Source organism: Medicago truncatula, chromosome 2 (assembly GCF_003473485.1).
Source record: "Medicago truncatula cultivar Jemalong A17 chromosome 2, MtrunA17r5.0-ANR, whole genome shotgun sequence".
NCBI lineage: Eukaryota > Viridiplantae > Streptophyta > Magnoliopsida > Fabales > Fabaceae > Medicago > Medicago truncatula.
The window spans coordinates 18,399,445-18,418,473 of record NC_053043.1 but is presented as its reverse complement, the minus strand read 5'-3'; the positions used below and the strand labels follow the sequence as shown (position 1 = coordinate 18,418,473).

At 33.6% G+C, this 19,029-nt stretch overlaps 2 protein-coding genes across 3 annotated transcripts; both read left to right on the top strand.

The window, feature by feature from the left end:
- The first annotated feature begins 678 nt into the window (after nt 1-678).
- On the top strand, nt 679-7,877 carry LOC25486512 (protein FIP1). The gene is made up of 14 exons (XM_013608098.3): nt 679-859; nt 968-1,055; nt 1,947-2,055; nt 2,415-2,464; nt 2,704-2,770; nt 2,985-3,057; nt 3,824-3,879; nt 4,362-4,458; nt 4,839-4,920; nt 5,042-5,104; nt 6,079-6,138; nt 6,768-6,860; nt 7,362-7,424; nt 7,540-7,877. Exons 1-14 carry the CDS (start codon nt 804-806, stop codon nt 7,651-7,653), a joined length of 1,071 nt encoding a protein of 356 aa, XP_013463552.2. The 5' UTR covers nt 679-803; the 3' UTR covers nt 7,654-7,877.
- Nucleotides 7,878-9,481: 1,604 nt separating this feature from the next.
- LOC25486510 (tubulin alpha-2 chain) lies at nt 9,482-11,739 on the top strand. 2 transcript variants are annotated; one of them, XM_024776189.2, is made up of 5 exons: nt 9,482-9,627; nt 9,708-9,927; nt 10,017-10,387; nt 10,474-10,955; nt 11,195-11,739. In XM_024776189.2, the coding sequence occupies exons 1-5, from the start codon at nt 9,535-9,537 to the stop codon at nt 11,349-11,351; spliced, it is 1,323 nt and encodes a 440-aa protein (XP_024631957.2). In that variant the 5' UTR covers nt 9,482-9,534; the 3' UTR covers nt 11,352-11,739. The 2 variants fall into 2 exon arrangements, with proteins under 2 accessions (XP_024631957.2, XP_013463550.2); XM_013608096.3 differs by having other exon boundaries at nt 9,526-9,627; nt 10,474-11,739.
- Nucleotides 11,740-19,029: the final 7,290 nt, after the last annotated feature.

Sequence of the window (19,029 nt, the reverse complement as noted above, 5' to 3'; positions counted from 1 at the left end):
CACAGTTAGGTATTGGCAATAAGTCACAATCCTGGAGTTCTGTGGTGGTGAAAGGAAAGCTGATACCACAACTAAATGAAGGAAGGATGGGTGTTGGCAGCGGTGGTGGGATGGAAAGGACATGGTGAAGGAAGGGAGACGGAAGAGACGAGAGGGTCAAAGACAAAATTTCGCTGAGTGTGTTTGTGTGTGGGGTCACTTAGCCACATGTCAATTTTGTTCGTGGTGGTCTAAAGTGTGTATGCGAGCTTAGGATGTCCATGTATCAGGACTCTTTTATTAAAGGTGTACATCCACATTAAGTGTACTTAATGTTAAATTTACATCAACATGACACAATGATTAACCTGACACAATAATAAGAAGTTGATTAACATGTTTATTCATCGCAAACATTTTAGGTTAACTTTTTTTATATAATTTGTTAGATTCACATGTTCGAAATTATAAACACGTTACTCAAAACTAACCACTTTAAATTTAAACGAGTTGATTTCAGTTAGATCCAAACCTTAAACCATCTTTAGTATATCTCCCTTATTTATAATCCAATGATGAATCAAACATCTCATAAGAAAAATCAATAAAACAACATAAAAACATTTAATAATTACCATAAAAATATTTTTAATAATAATTATCACAAGTGAGTTATATATACTTGATGATGTAATTAAATTTAGATGGTAACAAAAATATGGATTTGAAATGACATAACTCAATTTTCATTGATGAACAATAAGAAGAAGAAGAAGAAGAACCTTCATCCTTTTTCCAAACCCTTGATTCAAATCTAGAAGAAAATGGCAACGGAGAGATTCTCTTCTCGGCCACCCACATCTCAAGAAGAAAACGCTCTGTCAGTAATCACGCTCCCAATTTTTCAATTTCTTCCGAATTTTGATTTCAATAGTTCAGTTTTTTATGATGCATGCAAAATCAAGCTTTATTTTTAATTTTGATGTAGATTTCTGGATATACTTCATGAAGCTCCTTTATTTGCTCATCGCAAACCTGCAAGGATTTTTGGGAGTGTTTTGTATTGCATACTACTGGTAAGTTTATACTTTTTTTATAGAGATTTTATTTGATTTGATAATATATGTTGATGATTTTTAGTTGAATTTGATTGTTTGTTGCTATGAAGCATGATACAATACTGATACTGACACGCAGGCGTGGACACTGATGATATAAGATGATGGTTTTTTCAATTAATTTGATAGTTTTGTGGCTATTAAGTACATTCACAGACACGATACTGATAATGACACGAGAATGACACGTAGGCACCGGTAATTTATGATGTGATTTTTTTTATTTAATTTGATAGTTTGCTGCTATGAAGTACATACACGATACTGAGCTTGAGATGTGGACATTAATAACATATGATGATGGTGATTTTCTTTTTGTTGAATTTGATAGTTTGTTGCTATGTAGAACATACAAGGATACGATACTGATAGTGACACTAGGCACTGATAATTTATGATGTGATTTGATTTGTTTTGTTTAATTTGATAGTTTGTTGCTATGAAGCACAAATACGAACACGACACTGATACCGACAGGTAGACACCATAATAATTTAAGAAAATAATAGTGATTGAGTGAAAGCATGTTTATCAGTGGTGTCGTGTAGGTTTCTGTGTCAGACAATGGACACCTTCAATATGAAGTGTTGGTGATATATAGGTTTGTTGCGTTAAGAATATTATGAATGCGTGATGATTTGCTAATTTAAGAATCCCGATATTCACATGCAGACAATAATAATTTAAGAAAATAAAAGCGATTAAATGAAACCACATGTATTGGTGTTATGTAGGTGTCTTTGTTGGATAACTGACATCTTCAATATGAAGTGCCAGTCCTACATAAGTTTGTTGCGTTAAGAATATTGTTACGGTGTGATAATTTGCTTATTGTTTTTTCCATTTTAGGCAGGTTATACTACTTTGGCTGTAGGAGCTCAATGGATATTTCGGCCTGTGCAAGGATTGATTTCTCCAGTGTTATGTAGTTGTGATGTTCTTCTTTTGCTGTTGACAGGTTTGGTTCTAGAACCAATGTCATTAGTTGTTCTCAGTTCTTTTATTTGGATGTCGATAATTTTCTGATTGGTGTGCCGTGTTTGCTGAGTTCTTTGGAATAAATTATGTGATAATTCTATCCTAGGCTTCTGTTAATTGAATTTGGCGTAGGGTAATTGGATAACGTTTAAATTTTTGGTGAATTAAAGCAGCTAAAATCCCCTTTAGAGTTTACATTGATGTTGTATTTGTAAATGGTAATGCATAGAATTAAACATTATTTATAAATCTTTATAAGCCTAATAAATGTCATTTTATTTGGGATTAGATTTAAAGCACTTTTTATTGGGTTCAAATGTCGCGTCTTTACGGTTTCAGGGATCTTTCAACAATATCTGGTTTATCAAGTGCAGAAGATACGATTGCAGGTAATTCGTTCGATTGCTAGTACTTTTTTGTCACAGTAGTGTCTTAATTTGTCCATCTCTCATATTTGTTCGGAAGCATTTACCTTATAAAACTCTGGAATCTGAAAGTTCAATACAGTTAGATCTGTGAAACATTAAAAGAAATTTTGCTACATGGGTCTATGAAGGTTTCTTTTATATTTTATTTTATGTTGTTTTCCTCTTTAGTTATGTTCTTAATCATTGATGTGTTTTCTCAGGGCTATTATAGTTTCAGCCAGAAGTTGAAATTTATCGTTCGCATACCCTTTTCCATTACAGCTTATGGTAAGCATTTCAGTGTTTGGACTTTACTTTTAGAAGGTATTTAACACGTGAAGTCAATTGATACATATGTGGCAACTGTCAAGAACCAAATCGACCCAAAAGCTTAAATTGTTAGGTGGAAGCAGATGAATGTTTTCAACATGGATAGTTTTATAATACGAGTTCTTAATTATAATATAATACTAATATTCTCAACAATTTGATTTAATGCCAGGAACTGCTGCAATGCTACTTGTTATAGTCTGGAAACCTTACACTGGTTCTCTGTCAATCTCTGGAATATTGAGGTATTATCATCACTGGGTCATACTTGTCCATTTAAGACATTTTTTATGGTTATTCAATGGAATATCAGCAGGAGAATGCTGCTTCTAAATATGAAGGACTGCTTAATGTGATTCTTATCGATAGAAATTTCTTATAAATTTATAAATTTGATTGGTGATTAAATGCTACAAACTTTGAGTTTTTGTTGGAGACAGCATATGTTGCCATGAAGTACAGGAAAAACAATGACGCTTTTTTGCATGTTTGGTTGAATGAGTATACTTTGTTATGTTAGTGTTGTATTATGATGGTCTTGCTTGTAAATAGTGATGCTCGATACATTGCTGTTTTTGGAACTTTTGGCTGCAACATATATACTTGGTAGGGGACAAGAGTTTGGTTGTTTACGTCTAGGCTTGTTAACGGTTCTACATTTAAATTGGCCGTAATCAAATGAAATTTGATATTTCATATCGTGCAACAATTATTTTATTATTATTATTATTATTATTATTATTATTATTATTATTATTATTATTATTATTATTATTATTATTATTATTATCATTATTATATTTGCTCTTGATTTTCCTATTTATTTAGGTTTTGGTATATGTATCCCTATAAATAAGAATTGGTGTTTAGTCTTTTGTATGAAGTTTGTATCAAGCTATTATCAATAATATTCAAACTCTTATTATTTTTCTCATCATTTTATCCAAAATCTCACAACTTCAACATTCATCTACCAAGACGTTTTACTTTGGTTGCCTCAAAACTCTGCAGGATTATTATGGTTGTCGAAGCATTATGTGCTGGATGTTTTATGAGCCTTTACATTGGTAAGTTATAATCCTTTCGTATTTTTAAGGGAGGTTAACAATGCTATAAACTTCCTATTAAGATTAGTTTCTTTTATGGGAACATTGTTTTATAAAAAAGTTATACATATATAAGGACATTTAAAGAAATTCTTTCAGCCTTCAGGTGCCACGAACGGCCATTCATTGGATGAAAAACCTGGGAACATTTATTGATATGTAGTAAATTATATGTATAAAAAAAGTGAACAAGCTTAAGATTGTCTTTTTGAAAAACTATAATAGTGTATTGAGTCTTGGGGAGGGGAGGACAGCACCCCTAATTGGCTGAAAAATTTGGAAATATGTATTGCATTCTACCCATCTACCCTACTGATGAAATATTTATGTATTTTCTGCAAATTCAGTTCACTTATATAATAATAATATCCCATTTTTGTATATTTGTTATCGTAGTAGTATTTTTATGTAATTCTTCCTATGTGCTTTTTCTGTATAAGCAGGATACATACACCAGTACAATTCATTGAACTCCCATCCTGATGTTCTGAAGTCCTTGTATTCACCACTACAACCAGCAAGTTCTTTGGAGGGTCTAAGGCAAACATTTTGTAATTTAGTTTCTTTCTTAATTACTTCATCATTCAATATCCACGTTTAATTCTCGAACCACAAAATGCACCATGATCTACCTACTGCACCTTTTATGCATTCCATTCATGTTATGCAAAAGCACAAGTGCAAATTGCATATGCAAACCCATCAAACATTGCGTTTCTGGATTGTGAAGAACCACAAAATTACTTTGTTTGGCAAATCATAGTATTTCAGAATGCACAGAAATCTGCCTTTTGTGCATTCCATTCATGTCATGCAAATATAAAAGAAATTGAAATTACATTTGCAAACACATATCAAACACTGGGTTCTTGGATTGCGAAGAATGTAAACTGTGTAATTAGTATGCCTTGATGCAACAGGTACTATGATGGTAGGCTCTCTGATCAGCAAATGGCTTTGTTACAATATCAGCGTGAAAATCTTCATTTTTTGAGTGAGGAGGTATCTCAGGATTTGAAGCTTTCACTTATTTGTTTCATTATATACACTTTAACTTGTATTGTACTGATAGTGTAGAGGTTCCACTGTGCATAAATTAATTCATAGACATTTTGTCTTACAGATTCTTCGTTTGCAAGAGTCTTTGAGCAAATATGAAGGAACTGATGATCGAAGCACACCTCAGGTAATAATGAACACAGATAAACTATTCCTCTTCCTAGTCTTCACTTTTCCAACTTAATTTTAAATTCTTATGTGTTATATCTCTATTTGATATTATGTTTTATGCCCATGACATTGAGTATGTGTTGTTGTGGCTTATCCATCTAGACATACTCAATGTCATTTTAATATGAGATAGAAAATGTCTTTGCTGAAATAGTAGATTAGTAGTGATGTACTGCAATCTGAATTCACCTTGTGATGTAAACCAGAGTACCATGTTGAAGTTTAATCAATTTATATTCAAAATCCTTCCTGCTAAAAAACAGTTCTCTATTCAACCCTGACAGTTGAGATCTTCAAGATTGGTTGGCATCTAGTTTTAGATACATAATTGTAGCCCTACAATCAATCATTCCATTTTTTAGGGAACAAATTTCTTTCATTGCTCTTTGACCTTGCTCATTATATTTAATAACTTTTGGAATATATTTCCTCTGAAAAAAAAAAAAAAAATTGAAATATATTTATAGTGGGGGAATTTCGTAAATCTTGTTTCAATTACCTTTAAACCTGTTGTTGTCATCCATTTCATTGATAGTTGAAAAATTATTTTGCATAGGAATGGCAACGAGTCAAGTTTAGCAGAGCTCGGACTTGATAAAATTAGGTTCCGCTCACTTAGAATATGTCATGTCAGGATAAACCTGGCAAGAATTTGAGCCTGTTTTCTCAACTTGAGCTCAAAACCCACTGAAGCTCAATGAACCAAACTTGAACTCAGTAAAACTTCGAGCCTTGTAGGTTAAATAACAATGAGCTAGGCTTGAATTGTATAGTTTAGACAAACCAAATATAGAATTTAAATAACAAAAAAAAAAAAAAAAAAAAAAAAAAAACACTCCATACTAGCATAGCTCCTTAACAACTCTTGGTTTCTGTAAATATTTGTGGCTCCATCTGTCTACCTGGGGAAATAAATTGCTTATATTGCAGGTTGACCTTGCTCATCTACTAGCCGCTCGTGACCAAGAATTGCGTACAATTTCTGCCGAGGTAATTACTGTCCTGTTCTAGTTTTAAATGTTATTGCATACAGCTACAAGTACCTAGCACACTCTCCTAACTAGCTACAATACTTCCACATGAAGATAACTCTAGTAGGTAGGTTGGACAGTTAAGTGAGATGTAGAACCTAAGATAGGTCGAACAGTTAAGTGACGAAAGCTAAGTGAATTATTTGAAGTTGATTAGTTCACGGCTTGTATTATATTTTTCCCATCCCAGCCTTCAAATGATGGCTAGTCTGGAAGTTTTGGAGGACACCATTGGTCATGAGATTCTAAGCATCGATTCCATTTGTGCAAATAGAGCAATTAGTTAAGTATTATGCTCTAGAAATCTTATGGCCTTCATTTTTTTTTTTCCAGAACTCGTTTTACTTTAGTGGTGTTTTTCTGCTAAAATGTAATTGGACATTCTTCAAACATTATGAACAGTCGATATTGACATAATTATTCATCTAAGAAACTAGTATATTATTGAATTTACACTATAAATCAATAAATTAGTGATTTTAACAATATGTCTTACCCCCCCACCAACTCATTTTTAAATGTCACCAGATATCATTCAAACCCAATTGCTCGAACTAAACGGATCCTTGCTTGAAATTTTTGTTACAGATGAACCAAGTACAATCTGAACTAAGGCTTGCAAGGTCCTTGATTGCTGAAAGGGACTCGGAGATCCAACGTGTCCGCACGACTAACAATCAGGTATCATGCAGGATTTACTAATACTAAAGGGGTTAAATGTTTTTTATTTCTAAAAACTTGGTAAAATTTGATTGGATCACTTTAAAAAGTTTATTCATTTTAGTCTTTAACATTTAACAAAAATTGCATTTTTTAGTCCCTTGATATTTAGTATTTTAACAGTAAACTAAAATCACACAAACCAATTAGGGTTGACACAGACGATTAGACCTTCCATTCACAATTGCTGTGACTTGAGTTCAACTCTGAAATTTATCAAGTCATAAGCTATACGTAAATTCCATTGTAAATCATCGCTAAAGGCAGTGGTTCTTTCTTGCATAAAGGTGTCCCTCCCCTAATTTATTTTTTTTGTATTCCAAAAAAAATGCACACAGTTTTTGTATCAAAATCACACTTTATCAGTGTTATTGGAATTAAAAATACATTTAACCATACTAAAATTATACTACCTTCGACTATTAGATGCTCATAGTAGAATTCTGGTTATAATCATTACAGTATGTAGAAGAGAATGAAAGACTCAGAGCTATTTTAGGAGAATGGAGCACCCGAGCTGCCAAGGTACTATTGATAATTAAGTGTAATATGTGAATATCCATATCGTTAGAATAATATGTTGAGCTTTATAGTTGTTGAAATGTTCTGCTAAAACCTTTTATTAATGATGTTATGAAAGCTTGAGCGAGCATTGGAGGCCGAGCGGATGTCAAATATTGAATTGCAAAGAAAGATTCCAACAGTAAGAAGTCAAACACATATGTCGGTAGAAGCAACTGATCAAGGAGCATAATTCACTAACTAGGTAAATGGACAGAACCAGCGCTGTTGTGTGAAGATCCAATGTACCTTGTTCATGTAGAGCATTTCACCTTGTTCTCACTTTTATAAACATGCAGTGAATTTGTATCCACAGAGCCATTGCTGTTTTGTGGAGATCCAATGTACATATATTAGCTCCAAACAGGGTTTTATTTTTGTGCTAAGAGAATTGACAATGATCAAGTTTGATTTTAAGCTGTGTCTTTTATGCTCAACATTTGCATTTTTCTTATCAAGTCTTTGGTTACAAAGAAGAAAATTTCTATCTATAGCGCAAATTTCATCACTACCACCGTCATTACAAGACCATCAACACTATGAGGATGACCACAATCAAAAACCACCATCAATTTTAACGATGTGCTTGCAACTTGCAACTCTTCCTTGTTCTGTAAGCATCTTGCTGCACAACCATTTCTGTTCCTCCGCCTATCCACCATAAGCAACTGCATCGTTGCAGTGTAGACGTGTTTTTGTGGACCTTCTTCCTCTGCATTCGCCCCCTCATTCACATTTCCCTTGTCACACTCTTCACATATTTTCTTTCTCTTAATATAAAAGGTGGACTACCAGCTGCTTCAAACATTGACGGAAAATGGATTACGGACTTGGTAGTTGGAGGCACAAATGGAGGTCAATACATGGCAATCAGAGTTTATGATTGATTTTAAAAAAAATTAACAGGACTATCTTAGATAATTTTCCAAGTTTCAAGTTGGAGGCACAAATGGAGGTCAATACATGGCAATCGAGAACTGAAATCATTGAAGCAAATATTTTCAAAACCATTCCAGTAAATTGTTAACGTTTTGCTTTTCGTCCCTCCTATTACTTTCTGTTACAAAAACGTACACATGGCTAACAGAGGATGATGTGGTCGTGACTGATGTGGCAGACAACACTGACGTGGCAAACTGGATGATGAGTCAGAGAGTGAGAGGGACCAAAACCAAGAAACGAAATTCGTAGAGGGACCAAAATCAAAAAACGAGAAGTTGAAAATTTCAAATTTAAATTTTTTGGTTCTTCCATCATCTTCCTGTCTTTCTTCCACCATTTCCATTGTATTCGCACACCTTCACCATTATTAATGAAATCGTAGAAGAAATGGTAAAGATGTGCAGCTAAGATGAAAATGGTGGAAGAAAGATAGGAAGAAGATGGAAGAACCGAAATTTTTAAATTCGAATTTTTCGAATTCTCGTTTTTTGGTTTTGATCCCTCTATGAATTTCATTTTTTAGTTTTGGTCCCTCTCACTGTGTGACTCATCATCCAGTTTGTCACGTCAGCGTCGTCTACCACTGCCACATCATCATCTGTTAGCCACATGTACGTTTTTGTAACAAAAGCTAATAGGAGGGACAAAAAGCAAAACATTAACAAGTTACAGGGACAATTTTAAAAGAAAAAAAGACACAAGTACGAAAAACAAAAACACGTCAAATTATATGGACGATTTACATATTTAAACCTAATTTTTATTGTTGTAAAAGTTTTCTCTATATTTGTTATTGAGGTCGAATGTATCAAACGAATACAAATAAATCTATCAATCATGCAGTGATCTTTTTTCTTTCCGCGTTCATGTTAATTTTCGACAAACAAATTTATTTGAATTAGTCGGATATAAATACATGCCAATTTATTCAAGAATAATAATAATAAAATATTAGGTAGGCAAGGCACCACCCCTCCATGCAAGGCTACCCACCCCTTCTCCATGCAAGGCTACACCCATCTAATATTTTTATAAGAAGGGGAGAGAGAAGACGTTTTAATAAGAGGCAGCCGCTCACATTTGAATTTGAATTTGAATTTGGATTTCCATTCAGATTACCCTTACCTTGTAAATGAGAGAGTGTATTTTGATCCAAATCGGTCAGGCCGGTATCCAGGTCGGAAATGCCTGCTGGGAACTTTACTGTCTCGAACATGGCATTCAGGTACCTATGCAATCTTAAAACCTATTTTTCTTCTTTCGTTTCATTTCTTTAACTATCATTCAATGGTTATGATTTTTCAGCCTGATGGGAAGTTGACCGCCGACGGAGGAGATATATTCTTTGACAGCTTTTTCAGTGAAACTGTAACTGGAAAATACGTTCCACGCACCGTATTCGTTGATCTTGAACCCACCGCCATTGACGATGTCAGGACCGGTGCCTACCGTGAACTCTTCCAACCCGACCAATTCATCACCGCCAATGAAGGTGCCACCAACAGTTTTGCACGTGGTCGTACCAGTAAGTCATCTCTCGTTGTAGTAGTAGTTTATTTTAAATTAATTAAATTAAGTTCTAACATATATATGATATGATGATTGCGATCCCAGTTGGGAAAAATGTTGTTGATCTTTGCTTGGACAGAATCAGAAAGATAGCAGATAACTGCGCTGATCTTCAAGGTCTCTTGGTGTTCAATGCCGTGGGTGGCGGCACAGGCTCTGGTTTGGGTTCACTTCTATTGGAGCATCTCTCTGCTGAATACGGGAAAAAAATCAAGCTTGGCATGGACGTATATCCATCTCCCCATGTTTCAACTTCTGTCCTAGAACCCTACAACACCGTCCTTTCAACCAGTGTTCTCCTTGAACATACTGATATGGCAGTGCTTCTCGACAATGAATCCGTCTATGATATTTGCAAGCGCTCCCTTGATATCCTGCGACCCACTTACAACAACCTTAATTGTCTTATCTCTCAGGTATAAATTTACTCAATATTCATTGAAACTTCAAAATCAAATGTGGGCATTTGAATATTGGGATTTATTTGATTTTGATTGTGTAGGTTATTTCATCCCTCACTACCTCTTTGAGGTTTGATGCATCAGTGAATGTTGATCTCAATGAGCTTCAAACCAATTTGGTTCCTTTTCATACGACCCATTTCATGCTTACCTCATATGCCCCTTTTATTTCTGCCAACAAACCTTACCATGACCAGCTTTCTTCTGCTGAGATCACCAATCGTGTTTTTAACCCTTCTTCCTTGATGGTTAGGTGCAACCCTCGATATGGAAAATCCTTGGGTTGTTGTTTGATGTATCATGGTGATATTGTGCCTAAGGACGTGGTTTCTGCAATAGCCACCATTAAGAGAAATGAAACCCTTCAATTTGTGGATTGGTGTTCAGCTAAGTTCAAGGTAGGTATCAATTATTATCCTCGAACTGTTGTTCCTGGTGGTGATCTTGCCAAGGTGCAGAGGGCTGTAGGAATGATCTCTAACTCTACCAGTGTTGCTCAAGTGTTTTCCAGGATTGACCATAAGTTCGATCTTATGTATGCCAAGCGTGCTTTTGTGCACTGGTATGTGTGTGAGGGTATGGAAGAAGGTGAGTTATCACAGGCTCGTGAGGATCTTGCTGCTCTCGAGAAGGAGTATGAGGACTTTGCGCCCTACTCTAATGATACTTGGGAAGTTGAAAGTGATGACTCCGAGGAGTTTGATCTTATGTCTAGCAATAAGCGTTCTTTTGTGCACTGGTATTTGACCGAGGGTATGGAAGAAGGAGGCTCGTTAGAATCTTGCTTCTCTCGAGAAGGATTATGAGGAATTTGCTCCCTACTCTGGTGACGCTGAGGATGGTGTTTGGTGACACTGAGGAATTTCTTCCTACTGCGATGGTGATATTTGCAATGTTTTTAAATCCGGTTGGTCATTGACTCAGCAAATTCATGAGGTTAATTGTCGAACCATTGAGTCACAGATTGCATTGTATGATTGAACTAGATAAATCAGATGACTCGGTTGTATAACCCAAGTCAAAAAATGGTATAAGTATTAAATTGGGAAAAATAGTTATACATGATTCAATCCAAAACAGGTGCAAATTTCAAAATTTAACTGCTTCAGTTCCTGTAAATCATTTAAGTATACCCTATAGTCAACGTATATGTGTGTAGGTGTCCATATTATAATGTATGGATGTCTTCGGTGAAACTTTTGTGGTGTCTTGTATTCTTCTTTTATTTGATAATCTATGATGATGGTTTTTTATTGAATTTGATAGTTTGTTGCTACGATGCACAAACACGATGTTGATACTGACATGCGGACACTGATAATATAAGATGATGGCTTTTTCTTATAATTTGATAGTTTTGTTGTTATGAAGTACATATACGGACACGATACTGATAGTGACATGTAGGAACTGATCATTTATGATATGATTTTTTATTTAATTTGATATTTTGTTGCTTTGAAGCACAAACACGATACTGAGACATGGACATTAATAATATATGATGATGATGATGATTTTTTCGTTGAATGTGATAGTTTGTTGCTATGAAGCACATACTAGGATTCAATACTGATAGTGACACATAGGCACTGATAATTTATGTCGTGATTTTTTATATTTAATTTGATAATTTGTTGCTATGAAGCACAAATACTAACACAACCCTGATACCGACAAGTAGACACAATTATTTAAGAAAATAATAGTGATTGAAAGAAATCACGTGTACCAGTGGTGTTGTGTAGGTGTCGTCGGTCAACGGACTTCTTCAATATGAAGTGTCGGTGATATGTAGGATTGTTGCGTTAAGAATGATGTGAATGTGTGATGATTATTTAAGACAATATAATAATTTAAGAATCGTGATACGTACACGTAGATGCAATACTAATTTAAGAAAATAAAAGTGATTAAATGAAATGACATGTATCGGTGTCATGTAGGTGCTGCCTGGTATCGGACACTTTCAGTATGAAGTGTCCACGATACATAGGTTTGTTACGTTAAGAGTATTGTTACAGTGTGATGATTTGCTTATTGTTTCTTCAATTTTAGGCAGGTTATACTACTTTGGCTGTAGGAGCTCAATGGATATTTCGGCCTGTGCAAGGATTGATTTCTCCAGTGTTATGTAGCTGTGATGTTCTTCTTTTGCTGTTGACAGGTTTGGTACCAGAACTAATGTGATTAATTGTTCTCTGTTCTTTTAATCGGGTGTGGATAGTTTTCTGATTGGTGTGCCGCATTTGCTAAGTTCATCAGAAGAAATCATGTGATAATGCTATCCTAGCCCCTTTGGAGTTTACATTGTTGTTGTATTTGTCAATGGTAATGTATAGAATTAACATTATTTATGTAGCTTTACAAGCTTAATAAATGTTATTCTATTAGGCATTAGTTAAGATTTAAAGCACTTCTTATTGGGTTCAAATGCCGCGTCTTTACCGTCTCAGGAATCTTTCAACAATATCTAGTTTATCAAGTGCAGAAGATACTGTCGCAAGTAATTCGTTCAATTGCTAGTGCTTTTTTTGTCATAGTAGTATCTTAATTTGGATATCTCTCATGTGCATGTGTCCATTCCATGAGCATTTGTTTCGAAGCATTAACTGATAGGACTCTGGAATCTGAAAGTTCAATACAGTTAGATAGATCTATATGATACATTAGAGTTACCAAAAGAAGTTTTGCTACATGTCTCTATGAAGGTTTCTTTTATGCAGGGCTATTATAGTTTCAGCCAGAAGTTGAAAGAAATTTATCGTTTGCATACCCTTTGCCATTACAGCTTATCATAAGCATTTCAGTGTTTGGACTTTAACTTTTAGATGATATTTAACATGTGAAGTCATTTGATACATATGTGGCAATTCTCAAGAACCAAATCAACCCAAAAGCTTAAATGGACAGTTTAGATTACGAGTTCTTAATTATAATATAATGCTAATCATAATTAAGAAAAAGCACAAATGCAAATGCAAATCACAGTTGCAAATACACACATCAAACATTGGGTTTCTGGATTGTAAAGAACCACAAAATTAGAACTTTGTTTGGCAAACCATAATATTTTTGAATGCACGGAAATCTACCTTTTATGCATTCCATCCATGTTTACACGAAATAATAAAAAAATCCGAATTACATTTGCAAACACTGTGTTCTTGGATTGTGAAGAATGTAAATTGTGTAATTTGTATACCTTGATGCAATAGGTACCAATGATCGCAGGCTCTCTGATCAGCAAATGGCTTTGTTGCAATATCAGCGTGAAAATCTTCATTTTATGAATGAGGAGGTATCTCAGGATTTGAAGCTTTCGCTTATTGTTTCATTATATACACTTGAACTTGTATTGATAGTGTAGAGTTTCCACTATGCATAAATTAATTCATTAACATTTGGTCTTGCAGATTCTTCGTTTGCAAGAGTCTTTGAGCAAATATGAATGAACTGAAGATCGAAGCACACCCCAAGTAGTAATGAACACAGATAAACCATTTCTCTTCCTAGTCTCTTTTATGGTTTATGCCCATGACATTGAGCATGTGTTGTCAGAGATCTAACGTGTCCGTACGACCAACAATCAGGTATATTGCAGGTTTTACCAATAGCTAAAGGGGTTAAATGTTTTTTATCTCTAAAAACTTGGTAAAATTTGATTGGATCTCTTTAAAAAATTTATTCATTTTAGTCTTAACACTTAACAAAAATAGCATTTTTTAGTCCCTTATTATTTAGTATTTTAACAGTAACTAAAATCACACAAACCAATTAGGTTTGAGTTGACACAGCCGATTGGACCTTCCATTCACACTTGCTTTGACTTGAATACAATTCTGGAATTTATCAAGTCATAATTCACTAACTAGGCAAATGTACAGAACCATCGCTGTTGTGTGAAGATCCAATGTACCTTGTTCTTACTTTTATTGCTGTTGTGTGGAGATCCAATGTACATATATTAATTAGTTCCAAACCGAGTTTTATTTTTGTGCTAAAAGAATTGACAATGATCAAGTTTGATTTTAAGTTGCGTGTCTTGTATGCTCAACATTTGCATTTTTCTTGTAAAATCTTTGGTTACAAGAAGAAAGTTTAAGTTTCTATCTATAGCGCGAATTTCATTGCCAACATCGTCATAACCAGACTGTCAACATTCTCTAAGTACAAGAGATGATTTGAAAGACGAGAAAGAGGGGTGAATCACATTCTCTAACTACCAATTGAATGACATGAAAAATAACATGTTTCACAAAGTACCAATTGTTAAAATTTGTAACTGACCTTGTATCACAAAAAACTGAAAAATAACATGTTTATGTCGACTCACTAATAATCTTGCATGGACTTACTTATGTTTTTATCACCTCACTTCTATGTTGTATCGATTGAACAATAGTTTCGTCAACTAGATTTTTTTAAGACTAAAAGGTTGTTATCGATATTCGATACATCAATAGTTTGTATTGAAACAAAAGCATTTGTATATCTATACAAACAAGAGTAAAAAGTCATTGTACTGATACAAATTGTTTGTGTATTGATATTGGATACAATACAAGCTATTTTTGCATTAATACAAGTTGTCTTTTGTATCGATACACATAAGTTGTATATTGAGACATAGAAGTTGAAAAAAAAACTCGTTTTGGTTTGAGAAACATGCAGAGTAAGATTTATTCAAAAACAAATGTCGTATGTGTATTTTATAGCTCATAATTTTAGATGAAAACATCCTTACATCAAATTTTATCTTAGTTTTGACATAATCATCAAAACATTACCTAAGAAAAATACGCACTCACATTATGTAAGAGTATGTTGTACATAAAACTAAACCAAATTCCTACTTTTAAAAAATACTCATCAAATCTCTCTTTTCCTCAAATAAAGAAGGAGAAAGTTAGGACTTCAAATAAAAGTTAGTCCAGTTTTTATTTTGAAACATAAACATAGCAAAGAAAGAAAATGAAACAGTAGCAATACACAAATCTCTCTTAAAAATGGTGAATTTTCAAAATATAAATAAAAAAATAAATTAAGGAGAAAAAGAAGAAGAACATGAGATAATTTAGATGTTAGGGAGTGAAAGCTAACATTTGAAGGGTTGTAGAGAATGGGATGAGATATTGAATTAAAAATTAAAATTCGAAAGATAAATATTTTGGTGTGGGAGAAAGGTTTATTGTTAAATAGTAATTGGTTTTACTGTGTGATTGTTAAATAATAATTTGAAGCCTGGATACGAGATACGATACTGCACCGATATGTCGATACGGGAAAATTTCAAAAATCAAGATACGATACGGCTTGGATACGTTAATAAAAAAATTATATAATTAAATATATGCAAATATATTAACAAACACAAGAAACTAGACTCGTAGCACATTAACATAAATATAAATAATATTGACAATTAAGAGAGTGGTGATTAGTCAATTACATACGCAAAATATACCAAAAAGAGCACCATACATCAATGTTATATTATATCCAAAAGGAACATTGCTAGTGCTATATTATATCGATCCAAAAAAGAAGCACTGTATCCAAAGTGGAAGGCGACCATTTTGGAAGAAAAAGTTGAAACCCTAATTTTTTAGAAAGGGGAAGATGAAATTGTTTCTGTGGTATGGTGTGGGTCGTACTGGCACCAAAGAAAGATAAAGGAAATGTATATATATTATAATAATATAATGTTTTTATTCTTATTTTTAAAAAAAAAAAAAAAACACAAAAATCAAAATAATATAAAAAACACAAGTATCCGTGCGTATCGGGACGTATCGGAAAGTATCGAAAAATTATTTTCTTAAAAAATAAAATTTAATATTTGGATACTCTCCCGATACGTATCGAGAAGTATCAGACAGGTATCGGTGCAGAATACACAGGGGATACGATACGTCATCCATTTTGAAGTATCAGGGCTTCACAGATTTACAGAGAGGTTGATAAAAGTCATATAAGGTGTTGCATCTTTCCAAAAGTTTGACTTCTTTTTTTAGATAATTATAAATTTACAAAGAAAATAAGGTATTAATACAAAAATCAAAACAATAGAGAGACAATATAAAAATATAAGCTAAATTGCACTTTTCCCCCTAACTTTCATAAACTTGCAATTTTGACCCCCTAAGTACAAAAACTACAATTTTGACCCCTATAATTTAGCCCCTTTGCATCTTTGGTCCTTTTGGACAATTTTGATCAAGTCAATGCTGATTGGACATGCCACACGTGTAATTACCTATTTTAAAAATAAAAAAGAGCCACGTGTTTAAATTTCAAATTAAAAAAACTAAAAAAGAATTAACAATTATTTAAAAAAAAATTGTGAAGAGAATTAACAATTATTTATGAAATTAAATAAATAAAAAAAGTCATAAGTCTTCATCATCTCTACACGTGATTCAATCCATCCATCCAACACCCACAAACTCAACTTCAAGCACAAGCCCACTAAACCATTTTTAAGGACAAACAAGTTATGTCAACAAATTTTAATATTACAACAACAATCATCTTCAACTACAAAATAAGAACATTACAAATCCAAAAATTCAGAAATTATTAACTCCAAAATGACTCATCATCTTCTTCCTTCACCGAAGAGGAGCATCACTCATGAACCCATAAGTACTCATGAACCCAGAAACCAAACACCCCATAAATCTGGAAATCCTCAAGAACCAATAAACCAATCAAAATGGGATTACATGCCATGGTTACTGTTCAATCAATACTACTTCAATGGGATTTTACAATTTTTCAAGCTCTAACAATCTAGTTCCCCAAGGAGAATCGTCAGTCCTTCTAAAATCCCATGAGATTTTCCCCAAAACACAAGCATATAAATCGATGAGTGGTAGAGAGAGAAGGAAGGCTTACTCTGAAGTTAGGAACATAAGGAGTAGAGAATAACCCAGATGCATTTGCCATTTACAACTCAAATCAAAGTGGTATGGTACTACAAATTATTATATGCTATTATTATTATTATATAGCATAAGAGAATGAAGAAGAGATACAGAGGTATAAGCAAGAGGAACATGTGAGAAAAACAATGAAATGAAATGATCTTAGGTTGCTCCCAAACAATTTTGGTCGAGGAAACTCCAATGTTTGTTTTTTTTGTCTTGTGTTGTGTGTTTTACATTTCTCTGTCAATAATCTTGAATGAATCATGTGTAGAGATGATGAAGATTTATGATTTTTGTTCACTTTTTTATTTCATAAATAATTGTGTGGCTTTTTTTCATAAATAATTGGACTTTTTATTTATTTATTTAATTTCATAAACAATTGTTAATTTTTTTTAATTTGACATTTATACACGTGGCTTTTTTTTATTTTTAAAATAGGTAATTACAGGCGTGACATGTCCAATCAGCATTGACTTGGTCAAAATTGACCAAAAGGATCAAAGATGCAAAAGGGCTAAATCATAGGGGGCCAAAATTGTAGTTTTTATACTTAGGTGGCCAAAATTGAAAGTTTTTGAAAGTTACGGGTGGAAAAGTGCACTTTAGCCAAAAATATAATGTGAGTATGAGAGAAAAAGTTGTCAAAAAATAATTACACATATATTTTATTCAGGGGCGGAGCCACCCCCAGCCCGGGCTCACCTCCAACTTTCTTTGTAGCAAGCCCAACCATTACTAGAATTTTTAACTTTTCTTGCGGATTTTTGTGTAAATTCCGCAGGAAACACATTTCCTGCAGATTTTGCCAAGGATTTAGGTTCCGCAAGAAAGATATATCTGTAGGAAATGTGAAATTATCTGCAGGAAATGTGAAATTATTCGCAGGAAGGAAGTAACGTTTTACGATAAATTTTTTGCCCAAACTTTATAAACTTTATTTCTTACTTACTATATAAGATAAGATAGGGCCATGATCTTTTTGCGCCGCCTAAAATATTTGAATCAAAGGTTGTTATTGGTTTGTGTTGTTTCAAAGCTACCTTAGAAATCAATTTTTTTAACAAAACTACAAGTTTATTATGGTTATGGCATGGTAAAAAAGATACACGCATAGCTTGATACATATAATATAATTTATTCATTTGCGTATTTAAATTAGACTTTACAAACGCCACAAATAATTGGTGTTAGTGCTGCATTTAGTTCTACGATATCATTGGAAGCCATCGCTATATCTACCGATTATGTTTCTCATATTCGATTATGTCTTTTCGATTATGTTTCTCTTGTTGATGCTTCCCACTAGAATTTTTTCTTCGGATGTTGTAATTGATTCTCCACCGGAGGTATTGAATTTTAATTGCATGTTAACATAAATTGGGATTTTGTTTGTACATGCTTCCGCTTCGCCATGGTTTTGATCGGACCAATGATGAATCGTGAATGAAGCTTGCACGTATAAAAAATCAGATATGTGTAATCATATTTTATAACTTAGTTTGCCTTCTAAGTCTAGTGTTACCTCGTTTCTTCAAAATTTGGCTTCTAAGTCTAGTGTTACCGTAAAAAAAAGCAAACCACTGTCCACTCTCGGCTTTAGATTTATGTAAAGTTTGCAAGGGCTTCTATTATTTCTTTCCACTCCACACTTATACCATAAAT

Bases quoted from the DNA above. Each gene is read 5' to 3' on its own strand.
- LOC25486512 (XM_013608098.3), top strand. From the start codon at position 804: ATGGCAACGGAGAGATTCTCTTCTCGGCCACCCACATCTCAAGAAGAA. The intron at 2,465-2,703 runs GTAATTCGTTCG...GTGTTTTCTCAG, and splicing joins TGCAGAAGATACGATTGCAG to GGCTATTATAGTTTCAGCCA. The intron at 5,105-6,078 runs GTAATAATGAAC...CTTATATTGCAG, and splicing joins ATGATCGAAGCACACCTCAG to GTTGACCTTGCTCATCTACT.
- LOC25486510 (XM_013608096.3), top strand. From the start codon at position 9,535: ATGAGAGAGTGTATTTTGATCCAAATCGGTCAGGCCGGTATCCAGGTC. The intron at 9,628-9,707 runs GTACCTATGCAA...ATGATTTTTCAG, and splicing joins GTCTCGAACATGGCATTCAG to CCTGATGGGAAGTTGACCGC. The intron at 10,388-10,473 runs GTATAAATTTAC...TTGATTGTGTAG, and splicing joins TTAATTGTCTTATCTCTCAG to GTTATTTCATCCCTCACTAC.